The sequence below is a fragment of the Panthera pardus genome, unplaced genomic scaffold, assembly GCF_024362965.1.
Source record: "Panthera pardus isolate Hobbes unplaced genomic scaffold, ASM2436296v1 HiC_scaffold_24, whole genome shotgun sequence".
NCBI classification, from domain to species: Eukaryota; Metazoa; Chordata; class Mammalia; order Carnivora; family Felidae; genus Panthera; species Panthera pardus.
In genome coordinates, this window is record NW_026526810.1 from 66,093,946 (window position 1) to 66,113,965 (window position 20,020).

The 20,020-nt window shown below is 44.2% G+C and overlaps 1 protein-coding gene across 1 annotated transcript; it reads right to left on the bottom strand.

Moving 5' to 3' along the window:
• Positions 1–12,742: 12,742 nt before the first annotated feature.
• PSMB5 (proteasome 20S subunit beta 5) lies at positions 12,743–19,511 on the bottom strand. Its single transcript, XM_019429439.2, has 3 exons — positions 19,287–19,511; positions 18,258–18,564; positions 12,743–13,248 (listed from the first exon to the last, which is right to left on the bottom strand). Exons 1-3 carry the CDS (start codon positions 19,482–19,484, stop codon positions 12,962–12,964), a joined length of 792 nt encoding a protein of 263 aa, XP_019284984.1. The 5' UTR covers positions 19,485–19,511; the 3' UTR covers positions 12,743–12,961.
• Positions 19,512–20,020: the final 509 nt, after the last annotated feature.

Consider the following 20,020-nt stretch of genomic DNA (forward strand, 5'->3'; position numbering starts at 1 on the left):
TTACATGTATTTAATCTCCACAGTAATGAAGAGGTACCATGATTATCCCCATTTTATATTAGAGATTCGAGTACAGAGGTACACAGATCTATCTCAACTTACAGTGGGGTTACCTCCTGATGAACCTATCCTAAGTTGAAAATGTTAAGTTGGAAGTGTATTTTATATACCTAACCTACTGAACCTCATAGCTTAGTCTAGCCTACTTTAAAAGTGCCTAGAACATTTACATTAGCCTACATTTGGGCAAAATCATCTAACACAAGCCTATTTTATAATAAGGAGTTGACTATCACATGTAATTTATTGAATGCCGTACCATAAGTGAAAAACCAAATGGTTATAAATGTATTGGTTTATCCTTGTGATGGTGTGGCTGCCTGCGAGTTGCGGCTCACTGCTTCTGCCCAGCATCATGAGAAAGTATCCTACTGCATATCACTAGCCCCGGAAAGAGCAAAATTCAAAATTCCAAGTATGGTTTCTACTAAGTGTGTATCACTTTCACTCCATTGTAAAAAAAAAAAAAAAAAAAAAAAAAAAAAAAAAAAAAAAATCCTAAGTCAGGGACCATCTATAATAATGTGACTAAGTTTAAATAGATAATAAAAGATAGACCTGGGATTTGAACCCAGAAAATCTAGCTCCATAGTCATAGTTCCTAACCGTATGCCTCACAAGCTCCACAGTGCAGCTTTTAAAAACATTGTTATCTAATTGGAAAAAATTAGATACACAACATTCCACAAAATAAATGGCCTGAAAGCTTCCAAAATATCAATGTCTTGAAGCCACACACAAAGGTAGGAGGACTGCTCTGAATTAAAGGACAATATAGAGACATAACAACTAAATGCAAAATATGACCCTTAATTGGATCTGAATCAGAAAAAAATGAGTTATAATGGACATTACTAGAAAACAACTGGGGAAAATTGAATATGATAAATGAAATTAAATACTATGGGTCAGTATTAAACTGGCAGGTTACTGGCATCCCCATTTTACAAGAAATCAAGTATCAGAGCTTACTACAAAGTCTCATAGGTAACAGGTGGCAGACCTGAACCCCCAAGCCAACTGTTCTATTTACACCCCCGCACTCCCCGTACAACCCTGTTTCAGTGATTTCCTGGCTGTCAGTCAAACCTCCTCCATACAATTGTTGGTTCTCAAAGTCCAGGATGTTCTTGGTAGAATCTGGTTCTCAGCAGAAAGGCCTGTTGCCTCCAGCATCGTTTTCATCCAGGCAGCACCCTTGCTTCTGTGGCAACCCAGCTTTGCCTTTCATCTGAAAATGAGATGGCAGTGTTTATATTCTTGAGGGTTATAGATTTTCTATTTATTTTCCCACATTTTTCATTAAAATTTTTTTAAACATTTTTTGTTTAATTTTTTTAATGTTTATTCAGTTTTGAGAGATGGAGAGCAAGCAGGGGTGGAGCAGAGGGAGAGGGAGACACAGAATCTGAAGCAGGCTCCAGGCTCTGAGCTGTCAGCACAGAGAGAGACGTGGGGCTCGAACTCACAAACTGCAAGATCATGATCTGAGCTGAAGTCAGACACCTAACTGACTGAGCCACCCAGGCGCCCCTCCATTAAAAAAATTTTAATAATACAAGCAAGCCAGGAAATCACTAGGAAAACATGAATTTTGGATAGGAATATACTACGACATCTCATATCCTCAAACATACAGGTGGTCGTTTTCAAAATGTTAGGATGAAGGAAAAATAGAATTGTTAACAACGATTATTATAATTGAAATTTATTGGGGTGCCTGGGTGGCCAGTCGGTTGAGGGTCTGACTTGATTTCAACTCAGGTCATGATTCTAGGGTTGGGGGATCAAGCATTGTGTTGGGCTCTGCTTCAGATTCTCTCCCTCTCTCCCTCTGCCCCTCTCCCCAACTTGTGCTCTCTAAAAAAAAAAAAACAAAAAAAAAAACAAAAAAAAACCATATATATATATATATATATATATATATATTTGACATTTTGACATCCATTGAGGGTCTCCTTGGGCCAGGTACTCTTTCATTTAATCAATCCATAAGTACTATTATACTGTCTTTTATTTATTTTATTTTTTTCATAATGTAATTTTATTTATTTTTTTGAAGTTTATTTTTTTTTTAATTTTTTTTAACGTTTTATTTATTTTTGAGACAGAGAGAGACAGAGCATGAACGGGGGAGGGGCAGAGAGAGAGGGAGACACAGAATTGGAAGCAGGCTCCAGGCTCTGAGCCATCAGCCCAGAGCCTGACGCAGGGCTCGAACTCACGGACCGCGAGATCGTGACCTGAGCCGAAGTCGGCCTCCTAACCGACTGAGCCACCCAGGCGCCCCTGAAGTTTATTTATTTTTGAGAGAGAGAGCATGAGCAGGGGAGGAGGAGTGGCAGAGAGAGGGAGACAGAGAATCTCAAGCAGGCTCCTCCACACTGTCAGCGAAGAGCCCGATGCAGGGCTCGAATTCATGAACTATGAGATCGTGACCTAAGCCAAAATCAAGAGTCAGACACTTAACCCACAGAGCCACCCAATGCCCCTACTGTTTCTTTTACTGATGAGAAAACAGACTCAGAGAGGGAAGGTAAATCTCAAAGTCACTGAGCTCATTAAATGGTGGAGTCAGAACTTGAATTCAGGCCTCCAGACTTCAGAACCTGTGCTCTTGACCAATCATTAGTCTCTGACTAAATTGACAACATGCTCTCAGCCTTGCTGTGCTAACCTCTTTTGGTCTCTTACTTGGAGTCTATGAAAAATAAGCTGTCTTCCCTCTGAGAATCAACAGAATGTTCATGCCTGCCCCTCACCCACCCACCAATGTCTCCTGGGATATATTTTAAATTATGAGTCCATTTCTACAAATGTCAGAGTTAAGTTGGAAAAGCCATTTCTTTTTAAGTTTCTTTTTCCCCTCTGTGATTATAAAGGAATCTTTGGTAGAAAGTTTGAGTAAAGCATTTTTGTGCTATTAGGTAATGAGAATAGAAAGAAAATGCACCTTTTTCACCTAAAAAAATCACAATTTTAAACTCTAAAGCATTTGAGATTTCAAATGTTAAACTTTACAGATGACTTGTCGATTGAAGAAAAGCTGCTCATTTGGCTTTGACTCAAGCAGATCTCTTTATTTTAAGCTGTTTCTGTTCAGTGAGATCCCATGGGAGCCTCCACATACAGTGAAATCTGACTTGCCCTGGAGTGAGGCTGGGGAGCTGATTCTGACAGTCATTCATTAACATACCCGAGAACATTTTAGAACAGTAGTGGAAGGAAATCCCAGAGCCAGCTGGGAGGGTGTCCTTAGAGGCACTGGAGAGGGAAATGTGAGTTGTCTGAGAGAGTTGAAGTTTGGAGACATGAAAGAGGTTATAGAAAGGTGGAAGGTAATGCAAAGGAAAAGAAAAAGGAAGACAGACAGGCAGCCGAGAACAGTACTCAATGAATAGTAAGCAAAAGAGTTTATGTTGTAGCAGGAGTGAAGGCAGATTAGATTTTAAGATAAAAATTTCTGAATCAGACAGATTATTAAATGCAAAGGAAATTGTGTAAACATCTGGGAAGTCTTTCTTAAAGACCAGTAAAAAAATAAACACCAAAAAAAGTTAAAGTGCCAAGAAAATTAAATACAGATAAATGTGAAAAACGAGGAGGATGAGGAAGAGGAGAAGAAGAAGAAAGATAAATGCTATCTAATGTATTTGCAAGAAATGACAGCAATCGAAAAAATAATGTTTGCCAACCACCAAAGCAAAAATTATTTCAGGAAGGATAATCAGTAGTTGCTAAATCCACTGGGTGCAAGACTGCAGGAGAACAGGATATTCACATGATCTCAAATAATCACTCTACCTATTATTAGTTTACTAAGTAATTACAAAGGGCAAACATGTCTTTACAATGGAGAAATCTAGCAGACAAACTTCACATCACCAATAACGTAACAAACTGACATGTGTCTCCATATGCAGTACAATGGAAAATACACAATACCACCTAGGTAATATTCTTGCTACCAATGTTTAACCCGAGTCTAATCAGGAGGAAACAATCAGACAAATCCAGTTTGCTCATGGCAAATGATGGCCTGGACTCTTTAAAGTACAAATGTCATGGGGCGCCTGGGTGGCTCAGTCGGTTAAGTGTCCAACTTTGGCTCAGGTCATGATCTCATGGTTTGTGGGTTTGAGCCCTGCATTGGGCTCTGTGCTGACAGCTCAGAGCCTGGAGCCTGCTTCCAATTCTGTCTCCTCTCTCTGCCCCTCCGCTGCTCATGCTCTCTCTCTCAAAAATTAATAAATGTTAAAAAAATTTTTTTAAAGTACAAATGTCATAAAAGACACATAGACAAATATGGGAGCCTTTTTAAAATTAAACTAAAAAGATATGACAATTAAATGTGATATGTGAGCCTTGGGCTGCCTGGGTGGCTCAGTTGGTTGAGCGACCGACTTCGGCTCAGGTCATGATCTCACACTCCATGAGTTCGAGCCCCATGTCAGGCTCTGTGCTGACAGCTCAGAGCCTGGAGCCTGCTTCTGATTCTGTGTCTCCCTCTGCCCCTCCCCCATTCATGCTCTGTCTCTCTCTGTCTCAGAAATAAATAAACATTAAAATTTTTTTTAATGTGATGTGTGAGCCTTGATTGACTTCTGGATCAAGAAAAGAGAAAACATTATGGACATAATTTGGACAAATGAGGAATTTGAATATGGACTAGATATCAGATAATATAATTATATCAATGCTACATTTCTTGGTGTGGTAATACGGTTTTATAGGAGAATACCTTAGTTCTTAGGAGACATATTTAGGGGTAAAATGTCATGATCCCTTAACCTACTTTCAAATGATTAAGTCAAATACATACTAACAAATAGATATATACATAGAGATAAAACAAATGTGGCAAATTTGTTATCAAATCTGATATCAATTAGCGGACCTATAGGAAGGGTATATGGGTATTTGTTGTACTATTCTTTCAACTTTTCTGGTCTTGAAACATTTCAAAAAATTTTTAAAAAGTAGATAATGTTTTTGCTTTAGATATTTAGATTCAGCCTTTACTTGATTAACTGACTGAGCCACCCAGGTGCCCCTCAGCCTTTACTTGAGAAAAGGAAATAGTCCCATGGACTCTGGAATTCTCTGATTTATTTTAGGACTCTGTTACAATGCTTCAGAAAATTCCAAAGTGTGTGTTAATCTAGAATGTCAAAGAATGTGTTTTTGTTTTAATTTTTAAAAATGTATTTATTTTGAGGGGCACCTGAGTGGCTCAGTCAGTTAAGCATTTGACTTGGTTTCTGCTCAGGTCATGATCTCATGGTTCATGAAATTAAGCCCCGCATGGGGCTCTCCGCTGATGGTGCTGAGCCTGCTTGGGATTCTCTCTCTCTCTCTCTCTCTCTCTCTCTCTCTTTCTCTCTCTGCCCCTCCTGTGTCTCTTTCTCAAAATAAATAAATAAATTGGCGTGCCCAGGTGGCTCAGTCCATTAAACGTCTGACTCTTAGATTCAGCTTAGGACATGATCTCACGGCTCAGGAATTCTAGCCCTGCATCGGGCTCCTGCTGACAGTGAGGAGTCTACTTGAGATTCTCTCTCTCTCCCTCTCTGTCTACCTCTCTCCCACTCTCTCTCTCAAAATAAATAAACTTAAAAATACTATAAATAAATAAACTTTTTTAAAAAGTCATTAAAATTTATTTGTTTTGATAGAGAGAGAGAGAGCACACAGGGGAGAAGCAGAGAGAGAGAGAGAGAGAATCCCAAGCAGGCCCCTCACTGTCAGCACAGAGGTGGATGCAGGGCTCAGTCCCAAAAATCAGGAGATCATGACCTGAGCTGAAACCGAGAGCTGGATGCTTAACCAACTGGGCCACCCAGACCCCCACAAAGAATGTTTTTAAACAGGTAGAAGAAGAACAAATGGCAACAATTCTAGATTGTGGGGAAAAAAAAAAAAAAAAAAAACCACAACCCAGTGAAAAATGGCTTTTGTTTTTAAGGTGTGGGGGTTGGTGATGCATGAACCTCATTTTCACCATCGATTAGTCCTTCCCTTGTAAAGAGCAACTCACTCACGCACCTGACATCCAGGGACCAGTCTTGAGTATTGGCTAAGCCCCTACCCATCGATCTAACAGAAAACAAAACAAAACAGCACAATAAGACAGACACTCTACAGAGCTACCTTGAAACTCAATTCTTCAGGGCCTGACCATATTGTGTGTGAGACTAATCCTATCATTTGGAGAGAAAGATTACAGAACTGCAGAATCTGGGCAAGGTGGGATGGCAGGGCTGCTCCTTAAAACTGCTTTTTATGGGGCATCTGGCTGGCTCAGTCTGTAGAACATGCGACTCTTGATCTTGGGGTTTTGAGTTTGAGCCCCAGGTTGGGTGTAGGGATTACTTAAAAATAAAATCTTAGAGGCTCCTGGCTGGCTCAGTCGGTGGTGCTTGCAACTCTTGATCTTGGGGCTGTGGGTTCGAGCCCCACACTGGGTGCAGAGGTTGCTTAAAAATAAAATCTTAGGGGCGCCTGGTGGCTCAGTCGGTTGGGCGTTGACTCTTGATTTCAGCTCAGGTTGTGATCTCGCAGTTTCGTGGGTTTGAGCCCTGCATCAAGCTCTGTGTGCTGGCCTCCAGGAGCCTGCTTGGGATTCTCTGTCTCCTTCTCTCTCTCTGCCCCTCCCCTGGTCACACTCTATCTCTCTCAAAATAAATTAAAAAATAAAATAAAATCGTAACAAAATAAAATAATATAAAATAAAATCTTAAAAAATAATAAAATAAAAAAAACCTTCCTTTTTATTACACCTAGCTGTCTTCATTTATAAGTAGGGGATGGCATAACACTTTAAAAATATGCTCAAAGCAAGTAATTTTTTCTCAATTAAAAAAATTAACATATGCTTCAAAGTATGCTTAAGAGCAGCAAACAGCATCTTAAAATTCAACAATTATAGGGAGTCACAGTTCTGAGAAGGGTAAGAAAGAATCACTGGCATAAGGGCACATAGAAGTCCTTCATTCATTCATTTATTCATTAAGATACATGTATGATATAATCTCTACTGAGTAGCCTACACTATGCTAGTCACAAGGGGACAAAGAGTAAGTATAGTTAAGTGTTTGACTGAAAAGGATGACAGACATATCACAAAATAACCAGAGACCCTACAGAGATGTTCTTCAAAGTGGCACATGCCTCGGATGGTTTAAAATATTTAAGTTACTTTACTTATTTTGAGAGAGCGAGTGTGCAGGAGGGGCAGAGAGAGAAAGAGATGGGATCCCAAGCAGCCTCTGCACTGTCAGTGCAGAGCCCAATGCCGGGCTTGAACTCATGAACCATGAGATCATGACCTGAGCCGAAATCAAAGATGCTTAACTAACTGAGCCACCCGGATGCCCTGCCTAAAACTATTTAAATGAGACAGGGGAACACTGCTACCCCTAGCCAAGAACCGCATTCAGGCTCTATTGACTCAAGGCTGAGCTTCCTTTCTGCACATTTTGCTTCTTTGGGAGGTACCATGAGACTGTGCTTAATCTGTTGCTCTGGTTTAAAATGCTCCACTGCTTTCTTTTCTAGAGATTAAGCTGGGGGTACAGCCCCAAGATTCAAGAGACACAGGGTATGACCCCTCCCCCAGAACCCTGGTACTTGGTGGATTCCCTCTGATCAGGTGACATTGCACAGCAACCCTGGAGAAGAGCTACCATGAAAGAAGAGCCTGTGTATTCTATGAAACTCTGTATGCATGGGGAAACTTAGAATATATGTCCCTGGGCCAACAATGGTATGTATTGAGGCTAAGCTGGGTAAAAGGCTGCAGTAGTTGCAAAAATATCCCCTTGACCTTGGTCCCTTCTGATCTGCACACATTCCTACTTGGAGCTACTTATTTCCTTCCCACTGGAACCACCTGCTATTTTGGTCATCCTGGGAGTTTGTGGCCTTCCTGGGAGTCTTCCCAGCCTTGGCCCTGACCTGTGGGCATTACAGAAAAACAGGGATGAGTTATGCATATGTGAGGTATGTGGCCAGGGGGTATGAAGCAAAAGGAAGAAGGGATCTCTTCACAAACCTAAAAGTAAAAATGCAAAAGGTATTGAATCTGTGATCCTGCCTCACTTACCCTGTTCCTCTTATGAGACAGATTTCTACTTTCCTGTCTTTGGCCTGGCTGAGGTGGTTCTGAGCACTCAAAGCTTTTTCCCAAACTTGCACAAGCAGGGTAGGCATGGAGAGATTCTTGCGGAATGTAAGTGACTGTGACAGTACAGGGGCAACACACAGGGAGGCACGTGTTCATTATGTATGGCTGGAGAAATTATCTGTCTCCAGGGGGACATGTTTCATTGTGCATTAGCTTCTAGCCGCTTCCTTCCTCCTGGTTTCTCTGCCCACTCTCTTGATCACTGTCCTTCGGAGTCTCCTTCCCACCCCCCACCTGTCCCTCTTCCACAGCGCCTCTCTGCCCATCACTGTCTCCTGCCACGTCCACGTCTCCCTCTCCACTTTGCTCACTCTCTCCCTTGCTGCCCAGGACTTTGCTTTTCCATTTCTGTCATTTGTCTCTTGTTTTCCCTAGCTCGCATTCTCTCATTCCATCTGTGTTTCCCTCTGCAGTACCAGCATTTTGGGTACCCCGAAGCTAGTGATAACCTTTTCTTGTTACATTAAAGTCCATAGCAGCACTTGGTTTATTGATTGATTGGTTTTTATTTTAATTCTGTGGAGGAAAGAAAAGAGAATTCTTACAAAGTGAGAGAACAGAGAGAAAGCATGAAAGCAAGCAGAGGGAGAATAGAGAGATGGGGCAGCCTGAGAGGATGGGGTCAGGGCCAGAGAGGAAGGCATCAGAAGAGGTGGAATCCATGGTGTCTAATTTCCCTTCAAATAAACTAGGTCAGATATTCATGGCTGATGACAGCTGAATCTGGATTATAAAGGGTTAAGTATTAAGTTAGGCTTGGCACCTAACTCAGAGGCAAAAGCTTCAGGGAGAAATGAGTTGGGTTAAATAAACCCAAGAAGCTGACGTGGGTAGAATTTCTTCTGCCTGACCCACTAACAACTGCGAACAGGACATTTTGGAAATGGTTTTTATTGAAATGCTTCAGTGGGGCATAGCCCCTGGAAGCAAGAACTTGGCTCAGAGGCCAGGCCTGGGGAGCACTGCAGGAATGTGGACAGTCAGTTGACCGGAGGGAGGGGGTGGGGAAGGAGGGGCGGCCAGGGTCAGGCAGGAGGTGGCAGCAGCTGCTGATCAGGGCAGTTCTGATGCTGTGTGTGCTCCCTCCTCTTGCCTGCTATAATTAAAGCTTTCCCAATATGATTCTGGCCTCCTGAAGGGAAACTAGAATTTTGAAAACAAACAAGAAACAAACAAAAAAAACAGCAGAGATGCTTGGTTGCAATATATGCATATTTTAATCAGAAAGCACTTAATCATGTCCCGAGGTCACTGCCACTGGTCAGTTTCAAAGTACCTCATCTGCTATAGCCCTGACAGGAGGGGCTCTTCTAGGAAAACAAACAAAAATACCAACATGAAAAACCCTAACTGTACGCACAGGATTAGATATGCTCATGTAAATTCTTCACTGACCCCATCCTCTTCCTTTCGTTCTGACACAAGGGAAATGCTGCCCCCAGAGTGTTCCTCCACACTTTTTTACCTTACTCCCTTTTCCTCCCACCTCTTGTTCCTCTCCCACATCGGACCACACAGAATCCATGGACCAGAATAAATCCGTTGTTTTATTTTCCCTCAAAGGATGTAACCTTCCACTCCCCAAATGGCTTTGACAGTTTTCTCATTTGCTAGCTGAGGAGGATATCAAGAGACATTGACCTTCTGGTTTTGCCTAAAGAGGGAACACTCAAGAACTATTATGCTCCTGTCCCTGATTTCCTTTCATTGTGCCCTTCCTCCCCCTCCCCCATGTCCTTGCCTACCTTTTCCCTTTCCCTCCTGAACATTCTGCTCTCCCCACAGCCCTCCCTCGCCTGGTGTGGAGATGCTATGGGGCTCGTCTGCCTTCAATCCCACGGCATTCCCTGCTACCAAGAGAAAGCACAGGGCCTCGAGGAGTGCTTGCTCCCTATTTAATCAGATTAGTCCCATTACCTACCCTGAGGAGTCAGATTCTGGTGTCACTGAGCTATCTCTGGAAGGAGAAGAAATTGTCAGACATCACTTAAAGAGCCCTGTCCCGTGGACGCCTGGGAACTGCCGAGAGAAATTAATCTTCCAGCTATTTAAGGCAATTTCTTTTCCATCATCCTTTGTCAAGAGGACTGCACTGGGAAATGAATCTGATGGGAGTCCCTGAACTGGTCCACTCCACTCAACAGAATCTCACCAGTGCTGTGCGGCATCCATCATCCCCACACAAGCGGAGACATACAACATCACTGCAAAGCCAGCTCCCCACCAGCACTTGGCAGCAAGAAGTCACAATTGCACAGGGTGGGCCTGACTGGGCCTAGTCACTTGCAATTTTCCTCTACCTCTGCTCTACTTTCTCTCCAGAAAACCTACCAAAAATCGATCTCTTCCATTAATCGAATCTTTCTTTTATCTAAGATCCAGGAAGGCAGCGAAAGGGGCATCTGCAGAACAGAACATGGGACTGATGGTTGTGCATTTTCTTGCCTGAACATAAGGATCCAGTCAGTGCCCGGCGCCTGGCTGACTCAGCTGGTTCAGCGTCCAACTTTGGCTCAGGTCATGATCTCACGGGTTCATGGGTTTGAGCCCTGCTTCAGGCTCTCTGCTGTCAGCGCAGAGTCTGCTTCCGATCCTCCACCCCACCCCCTGCCCCTTCCCGGCTCGCTTTCACTCTCTTAAAGATAAACAAATATTAGAAAAAAAAAAAAGATTCAGTGTAGAATAGGTGCTTACATTAAACAGCTAGACCACTACCAAAGCCAGGTGTGAGACAGAAACAGGGAAAGGGTAGCATTGCTTCAAGACCATCTCTTCTCTCCAGACTATTTTCTTTCACGGGCTAGGGAGGCCTATGCTCATTCATGTAAAAAAATTCCAATCTTCAACTCTCTTTCCACCCTCTCAAGGTTATTCCCCAGGGCGGCAATTTTCAAATTGTGTTCCTTGGGGTTCCAAGAAGTGCCGGGGAGTATGTGTCTATAAGGGTGTGTTGGTAGGGAGGTGGTGTTGTGGACAGTGGCTCCATGGAGGAGGAAGCTCAGTGGTTAAGGCTCTGGACCCCTCAACTCTATCTCAACCTGAGTTGATTTCTTTCAGGTGTTAGAATTTCTCCTAAGAGGTTGTTTTTGTTTGTTTTTAGGTTTTAATTTTTATTTTTTTAAGTAAGCTCTACACCTAATGTGGGGCTCAAACTCATGACCCCAAGATCAAGAGTTGCATGCTCTACCCACTAAGCCAGCCAGGAACCCCTAAGGTTCTAATTTTGAACAAAGATCTCCAAACCAGTGTCCTGAGAGGTCGATGAGTGTACCTGTGTCTCTCATTCAGCTGACCATGGGCTGATGGCCTCAGAGAAGGGAGCTGCAGCATGGCTCCCGCCCCTTCTAATGGCTCCTAATGCTGAGTAGGCCCAGGTCCCCACTAGCAGCTCCCTGACTCCAGGGGCTCCCAAGGCACTTTTCAGCAAAATGAATCTCCTTAGGCACCAGTCATTTGTTTTCCAAACTCCCTTCTCCAATCTCACTAATTCCCAATTTCCCTGCATTTGACAAATGCAATTAACAAGCCTCGATCAGTTCCTGGCCGACAGCCCTCATCAATCAATATGCGACTGCATGAGGCTGAGGGGGAAGGGAAGGTACAAGAAGGGAAGGTATCTGCAGTCCAGGCAGAAGAGGACTTACCCCCTCTATTGCTCAAACCCCTCTGCCTCAAAATGGGACGCTGGGCTGTCACCCTCACCAACCACTTTCCCCTTCCTGCTAACTATAAAAACAAAGCAGTATTGTTTTATACCCTCCTCTCCCATCTTTTAAAGGTTTTTCCCATCAACCTCCTCTATCTCCCCTATGCTTATGTCTTCTCTTTAACAGAAGGCCTTGCCATCTGCTGCCACCATAGCTTGGGAAGCCCCTCAGTGCTGGGTGTGATAAATCAGCCATTTTTCTGCTCTCAGAAGGGCCTCTTCTCCACCCACATGTCCCAATGACAATTTTGTGCTGCTTCCTGTCCAGAAGGCTCTAAGCCCACCACCAACCGCTCTGTCCCCCACACCTACACACACTGGAGCGCCAAAAGGACAAGGATCACCAACCTTGGGGTCACTACCGCTTTCACACTCACCTCTGTGTCCTCTTTTCCCAGGGTCCAAAACTTCCCTTCCCAATTGGTTCAAGATGCAAGATTCACCCTCTTCACCTTTCTGCTCTGCATGTAGCACTAGCCTCCCCTCCCCCACCACAAAGTGAAAGCTTTTTCCTCCGCAGCTCTGGCTCATACAGCCCTGTGCATCTTTCCACCTCATCAACTTTTCATCTCTTTGCAAACAGAATCGGGAAGTCTCTCCCTCCTCCCTTGCCTCTCTCTCCTTCTCCTTTGTTATTAGCTTCATGAGTGGGGATGCTAATGTATTCACTAGACAATGTCTTCACACCACTGTTTCCTGTAATTACAGTCAGTGCCCTCCCACTGTCCTGGCTTATTTGGCTGTAAAGTGCTTGGAGGAGGGACAGTGTGGACAAAAGACACAACACAGACTGTGGTCAAGTAGTGTAATGTTAACATCCAAGAAAGTAAAACGATCACCTCTGCAGCAGCAGGTCATTAACAACTGGTAACATAGAGAGGTCAACGGCACCAGAGCTTAAAAAAATTATCAATACAATTGAGGACCACTCCACTATAGGATGGGGAGCTGTATCCACATTACCAACAATAGTCACCCCAAGAAATGCAAGCAGCCACATCTGCCCTCTTTCAGGGGGTAGATCCACTATATTTGTCATGTAGATCAGCTACATTGTCACTGGAGACTCGGATCCAGCCATCCTCTCGGACATGGTAGAGGTTGACTGCACCTCCTGAGTAGGCATCTCTATAGGTGGCTTGGTAGATGGCTCGACGGGCCAGGTCATAGGCCTGTTCCACCTCTAGGTCATAGGAGTAACCCCGATCCATGACCCCATAAGCATACACAGAGCCAGAACCTACAGAGAAGGTGGCCCCTGAGATCCGGTTTCCTTCACTGTCCACATAGTAGAGGCCTGGAAAGAGAGGTGAGGTTAGCAGGACAAAAAGAAAAAAAAATGACCCCCCTTCTGACATCTAATTCATTTTCCAAGAACAGTTCTTTAGCTCTTTTGAAACCCAGGGGAGACCAACAGATATATGTAAGAAAATAGCACTTTGGGGTGCCTTGATGGCTCAGTCAGTTAAGCATCTGACTCTTGGCTCAGGTCATGATCTCATGGTTCATGGGTGTGAACTCACGTCAGGCTCAGCACTGACAGCACGGAGCCTGTTTAGGATTCTCGCTCTCAAAATAAATAAAGACTCCAGGATCCTACAATATACCATCTCATCTAACCTCACATTACAGTAACTCCTTTCTTGTCCTTGCTGTATAAGCAAAAAGTATAATCCAAATGACTTAGGTTTCAAACACAGAACTTCAGGCACTGTGGGAGATGTTTAACACGACTCTAGCCCTCAAACTTCAGACTATCTGAAGGACAAGACATACATCATACAGTAGGAGAAAGCCTGGAGTTTTGAATCATATTGCAAAGACCTGCACTGTCCAGTATGGGAGCCACTAGACATGTGACTACTGAGCATTTGAAATGAAGCTGGTACCACATGCTGACATGATAACACTTTGGATCCATCTGGATCCACGAAATAAAATATATTATTAAAATTAATTTCCATTAATTTTTTTTAATGTTTATTCATTATTGAGAGACAGAGCATGAGCAGGGGAGGGGCAGAGGGAGAGGGAGACACAGAATCTGAAGCAGGTTCCAGCTGTCAGCACAGGGCTCGACGCGGGGCTCGAACTCACAAACCACAAAATCATGACCTGAGCCAAAGTCGGACACTTAACTGACTGAGCCACCCAATGGCCCCAAATTAATTTCCATTTTTAATTTTTAGGATGTAGCTATTACAAAATTTAAAAATACACATGTATTACTCACATTTTATTTCTATTGGACAGTGCTGCCTGTTTTCGTAAACAAAGGTTTACTGCAACACTGCCATACCCATTTGTGTACATAGGGTCTATGACTACTTTTGTGCTAAAACAGGAGAGTTAAGCAGTTGAGACAAAGACCAGATGGCCTGCAATCCTAAGTTATTTACTATTTGGCCCTTTATGAAGAAGTTAGCTGATTTTTAGTATATATGAAAATTTAGACAAAGATTTTTTTTTTTTTTAATTTTTTTTTTTTCAACGTTTTTTTTTTTTTTTATTTATTTTTGGGACAGAGAGAGACAGAGCATGAACGGGGGAGGGGCAGAGAGAGAGGGAGACACAGAATCGGAAACAGGCTCCAGGCTCCGAGCCATCAGCCCAGAGCCTGACGCGGGGCTCGAACTCACGGACCGCGAGATCGTGACCTGGCTGAAGTCGGACGCTTAACCGACTGCGCCATCCAGGCGCCCCTAGACAAAGATTTTAATAAAATTTTTATCAATCCCAAATGCCTGCTGGACCTTTCCAACAGAATGCCCTTCTCATCAAGTTCAGATTCAAACTTCCAATCTTCAAATACTTTCAGTGGCCCTCCATTACCAACCAAACTCATCTCTCATGTGCTGCACCAGCCCGCATTGCCAATGGCATCGTTAATCTTTTTCCTACTTCAGTGGTTCCCATCTCTCACTATGTATCAGAATCCTCTAAGGAAGCTTTTTAAAAAGATGCCCAGGACCTACCCCAGGTATTCTTTTTCAATTGGTCTGGGGTGGGGAGTAAGTATGGAGCTTGTGTTTTGAGTTCTTCAGGTGATTCTAAAGCAAGCCAGTAGAGAACCACAACTCATCTCAGCTTTCGGGTTCGAAGGATTCCAATGTCTACCCCCAACTAGCCCCTTCCGGGTCCCACAGCCACCGCCTTGCCTAGCTGGCTCACTAGCTGGTTCCAGATTACCTCTCTGGCTTTATGGATCCCTAACTCCTCTTCATACAACCTTAGTTGCAATTAAAGTGGGCTTTCAGTTACTCCCCCAAAATCGCATGCTTGTTTCCTCCCTTCCTTTGTTCACTAGCCTTCCCCTCTCTGATTTGTACATCTTGGACACATGCCACCTATCCATGAAGTCTTTCCAAGTTCCTCCCATCAGAAGTAATCCCCTCCTTCTCAAAATTCCCTCAGCATCATATCGGTTCTTTTAAAAACAGTACTCATCTCATTTAGCCTTGTACTAAGTAATCTGTGATCCTTTCTCAATCTTTTTTGAAAAAAAAAAATTTTTTTTTAAGTTTGAGAGAGACAGAGATAGTGCAAGTGGGGGAGGGGCAGAAGAGAAGGAGAGAGAATCCCAAGTAGGCTCTGCACTGTCGGCATAGAGCCCGACGCGGGGCTCAAACTCTTGAAACCCTGAGATCATGACGTGAGCTGAAACCAAGAGTCAGATGCTGAACCGACTGAGCCACCCAGGTGCCCCTCTCAGTCTCTGCTTCTTGGAGAAAGGGCCTGACTCATCCTGAATGGGACAGGTTGTCAGGAAGGCTTTTTTTTTTTTTTAAGGTAGGCTCCATGCCTTGTGTGGAGCCCAATGCAGGGCTTAAACTCATGACCCTGAGATCAAGACCTGAGCTGAGATCAAGAGTTGGATGCATGAGGCACTTGCATGGCTCAGTCGGTTAAGCAATTGACTCTTGATTTTGGCTCAGGTTATGATCTCACGGGTTCGTGAGTCCGAGCCCCACACTGGGCTCTGTGCTGACAGTGCAGAGTCTGCTTGGGATTCTCTTCCCCCCCTCCCTCTCTGTCCCTCCCCCGCAATAAATAAATAAACTTAAAGTCCTGGGTATCCTACAGTTCGATAAAGGAAAACTAGGCACTCAGTAAGCAGGCAAACGAATGAAGCAAAAACAAGAAGAGGAAAGAATAAACTATGTTCAAGCATTGAGGGGGAAAATGACACAGAAAGTGACTAGCTGTATTCCAGCTTGACTAAAGAAACAGACATTCAAATCTGGTTAAAAAACTGGGTTCCTCGCTGGCTCAGTCAGAGGAGCATGTAACTCCTGATCTTGAGGTCATGGGTTTAAACCCCATGTTGGGTGCAGAGATTACTCAAATACATAAAACTTAAAAACAAACAAACAAACAAACAACTGATTGAAAAGGAAGAGACATTAGATACAAGATTAAACTTCCTGGCAAGGTCTCTATATACTAGAAAGAGAAAAAAGGCTAAGGAATTTATTTTCAGAGATGACAGAACAGGACCTAGGATCCTAGGGTATTATATCAACCAAGAGAGGGTGAGTCCCAAAAGCCCCTTCTAGGTCAAAGACTCTCTAAAGGGAAAAAGGGAAGAGAAATAACTAAGTTTACAGTAGCTACTTGCATAGTAGAATTTCACTGTCCAACACAGCGGTCATCAGCAACATATGGCTATTGAACACTTGAAAGGGGGCTAACGCACATGCCAAAATGTTACTATTTTAGGTATTTGTATTAAATAGTTAAAATTAATTTTCCAATCTTTTTGCTTTTTTTTTTTTTTCAACGTTTTTTATTTATTTTTGGGACAGAGAGAGACAGAGCATGAACGGGGGAGGGGCAGAGAGAGAGGGAGACACAGAATCGGAAACAGGCTCCAGGCTCCGAGCCATCAGCCCAGAGCCTGATGCGGGGCTCGAACTCACGGACCGTGAGATCGTGACCTGGCTGAAGTCGGACGCTTAACCGACTGCGCCACCCAGGCGCCCCTCTTTTTGCTTTTTAAATACATCCATTAGACAATCTTTAAAAATTTTAATTATTATTTAAAAAAATTTTTTAATGTTTATTTATTTTTGAGAGAGAGAGAAAGAGAGAGAAAGAGAGAGAGAGAGAGACAGAGACAGAGCATGAGCAAGGGAGGGGCAGAGAGAGAGAGGGAGGCATAGAATCTAAAGCAGGGTCCAGGCTCCGAGCTGTCAGCACAGAGCCTGATGCAGTGTTGGAACTCACAAATAGTGAGATCATGACCTGAGCCGAAGCCGGACGCTTAACCGACTGAGCCACCCAGGCACCAAGTTATTATTATTATTTTTTAAGTAAGCTCTAAACCCAACATAGGGCTTGAACTCATGACCCTGAGAACAGGAACTGCATTCTCTGTTGACTAAGCCAGCCAGGTGCCCCTCCATTAGACAATTTTATTAAAAAAAAAAAAAAAAATTTTTTTTAATGTTTATTTTTGAGACAGAGAGAGACAGAGCATGAACGGGGGAGGTTCAGACAGAGGGAGACACAGAATCTGAAGCAGGCTACAGGCTCTGAGCTGTCAACACAGAGCCCAACATGGGGCTCGAACTCACGGACTGTGAGATCATGACCTGAGGTGAAGTCGGATGCTTAACTGACTGAGTCACCTAGGCACCCCTAGACAATTTTAAATGACATATGGGGCTCACATCATATTTTTATTAGAAAGCACGGACTGGTTTTTAATGTCTATTATCCAATTTCACTCTCAAATACACTCTTCGTAGGTATTATCATTATTATTATTTTGAAGTTTATTTATTTTGAGAGAGAGAGAAAGAGTGCGAGAGCAGGGGAGGGGCAGAGAGAGAATCCCAAGCAGGATCCACGCCATCAGGGCAGGGCCCGAAGCAGGGCTTGATCCCTTGAACTGTGAGATCATGACCTAACCCGAAACCAAGAGTCAGACGCTCAGCCCATTGAGCCACGCAGGTGCCCCTGTACATCTTATTATTTTACGGGAGAGAGAATAGAAGGAAAAACATTATGTGCCAAACACTACATGCTTTACGTGTATTACTTCATTTAACCAACGCAACAGATGATGAAACTAACTGGGAAAAGAAGCGACCTGTGTAAGGTTACATAGGTAGTCAATGACACAGCTAGTCTAAGCTCCATGCCCTCTCCTACACTGTAGTGCCTTCCTTGAACATAGAGAAGGGCCAAAACCTAATAAACACATCCTCAGCACTGACACAAAGCCCTTTCATTCCCCTGTTCATCCAACCCCTCCTCTCTGTAGTGTCAGCCCAAGAATCATGTGGTTGCAGCTTAACTCACCAGGGCCTCTCTTATCCCAGCCACAGATCATGGTGCCCATGGACAGCCCCATGCCTTTATACTGATACACCATGTTGGCAAGCAGCTTGGAGGCAGCTGCTACAGAGATGCGTTCCTTGTTTCGAAGCTCATAGATTCGACATTGACGAGCCAATAGGCGCTCCCAGAAGCTGCAATCCGCTGCGCCCCCAGCCATGGTGCCCAGCAGGTAGGGATTGATCTCTATCACCTTCTTTACTGTCTGGGAGGCTATATAGGCACCCGCTGTGGCGCGAGAGTCCGCTGCAACAATGACTCCATGTTGAAACTGTTAAGATCAGAGGAAAACACAAAGCAGGCCACATCAGACCACAGAAACATCTTGACATTTCTTTTTGCATCAATGGAAACGCAGAACATCTTTTTCTCTATCGTTTAACACTTCACAATATGCTTTCTACATATTACTATCAACTAAACTTCCCATCAATCCCTCGACATAGGTATAACCAGTATTAACTTCCAATTTCATTTTATAGATCAGGAAACAGGTTCAATGAGATCGAATGACTTGCCCAAGATCCTAGAGCTAGTTATTGCAAAGGTGGATCAGGAATCCCAATTGTCTGGCTCCCACTACAGTGCTCCCTCCCACCAACCTTCCCTCTCAAAAGACGCAGCTTTTCGGTTACCCTCGCATAGCGGGGACCCAATTTCCAAAACCTTTGGTTAATGGTTACAATATCCCACCCCCTGTCAGTGTTCATTGCTGCTGCGGCCTCCCCTTTCCTGGACACCTGGGGTTGCCTAGGAATCAACCCAAGCAGCCTTGGTTTCTTCTTCCACTTAACCCGGGCCACACGATTCTGCGGCGCGAGAATCAAGGTCTCCCGGGGCAATGAGACAGCGAAACCATCGGGACCGGGACGACAGGCCCGAGGCTCCCACTAGGCTTCGTGGTCGCGGCCCCCGCGGGCTCCGGTCCAGCTGAGAGGCTAGGAAGGGCGCGGGCGCACGGGACTAAGCCCGGCGCGGCGGCTGGGTCCCCACCTTGAAGGCCAGGGTGGTGGTTCCATGAAGCATTTCGATTCTCGGCTCCTCTGGGACACCCCGGTGGGGTGCGGCCAGGCTCAGCCCATCGCTGGGACTCCCTGGACCCAGATCCAGCAGATCCGCACGACCCCCGAGTCCGAAAAACCCGAGCCCGTTCACCGGTAGCGGCCTCTCCAACACGCTAGCCAGCGCCATGTCTAGTAAGGGCACAAGGAACTCCCGGCGAGAACGCCTACCAGAGAGCAGTAGGGCAACGCTTCGCCGTCACAGCTTCACTTCCTATTAAAGCTATCCCAGGGAGGAACCATTTTAACTCCTGGCAACCACGCCTCCCAAAACAAGATCCAGACACGAGGGACTATATTAACGGAAGGGTAAAAAATAAATGGATTAATTTATTCTAAATTTAAAGGGACACTGTTGTCATCTTGACTTTAGTCATGCAAGCAGTACTGGATTGAGTTACCCTACAATTCATAGGAAATTGTCCATGTTGCGTGAGGGAAGTGAGGCCGGCCATCTTTGAGACGGGCGTGACTAGTTGAAAATCCTTTCCGAACCCTTAACGCTAAGTCGTCCCCGTCCTGCCGGGTGTCTGAGCGATACTTTACATCTTTGCGGCTTTAGCATCCTATTAATTCGACTGACGTTGCCATTTTGTTTAAGGGCACCCTCTAATACTAGGTAAAATAATGATCTACTCTGAGGCCATTTTCTTGTGAAGTTAGTTA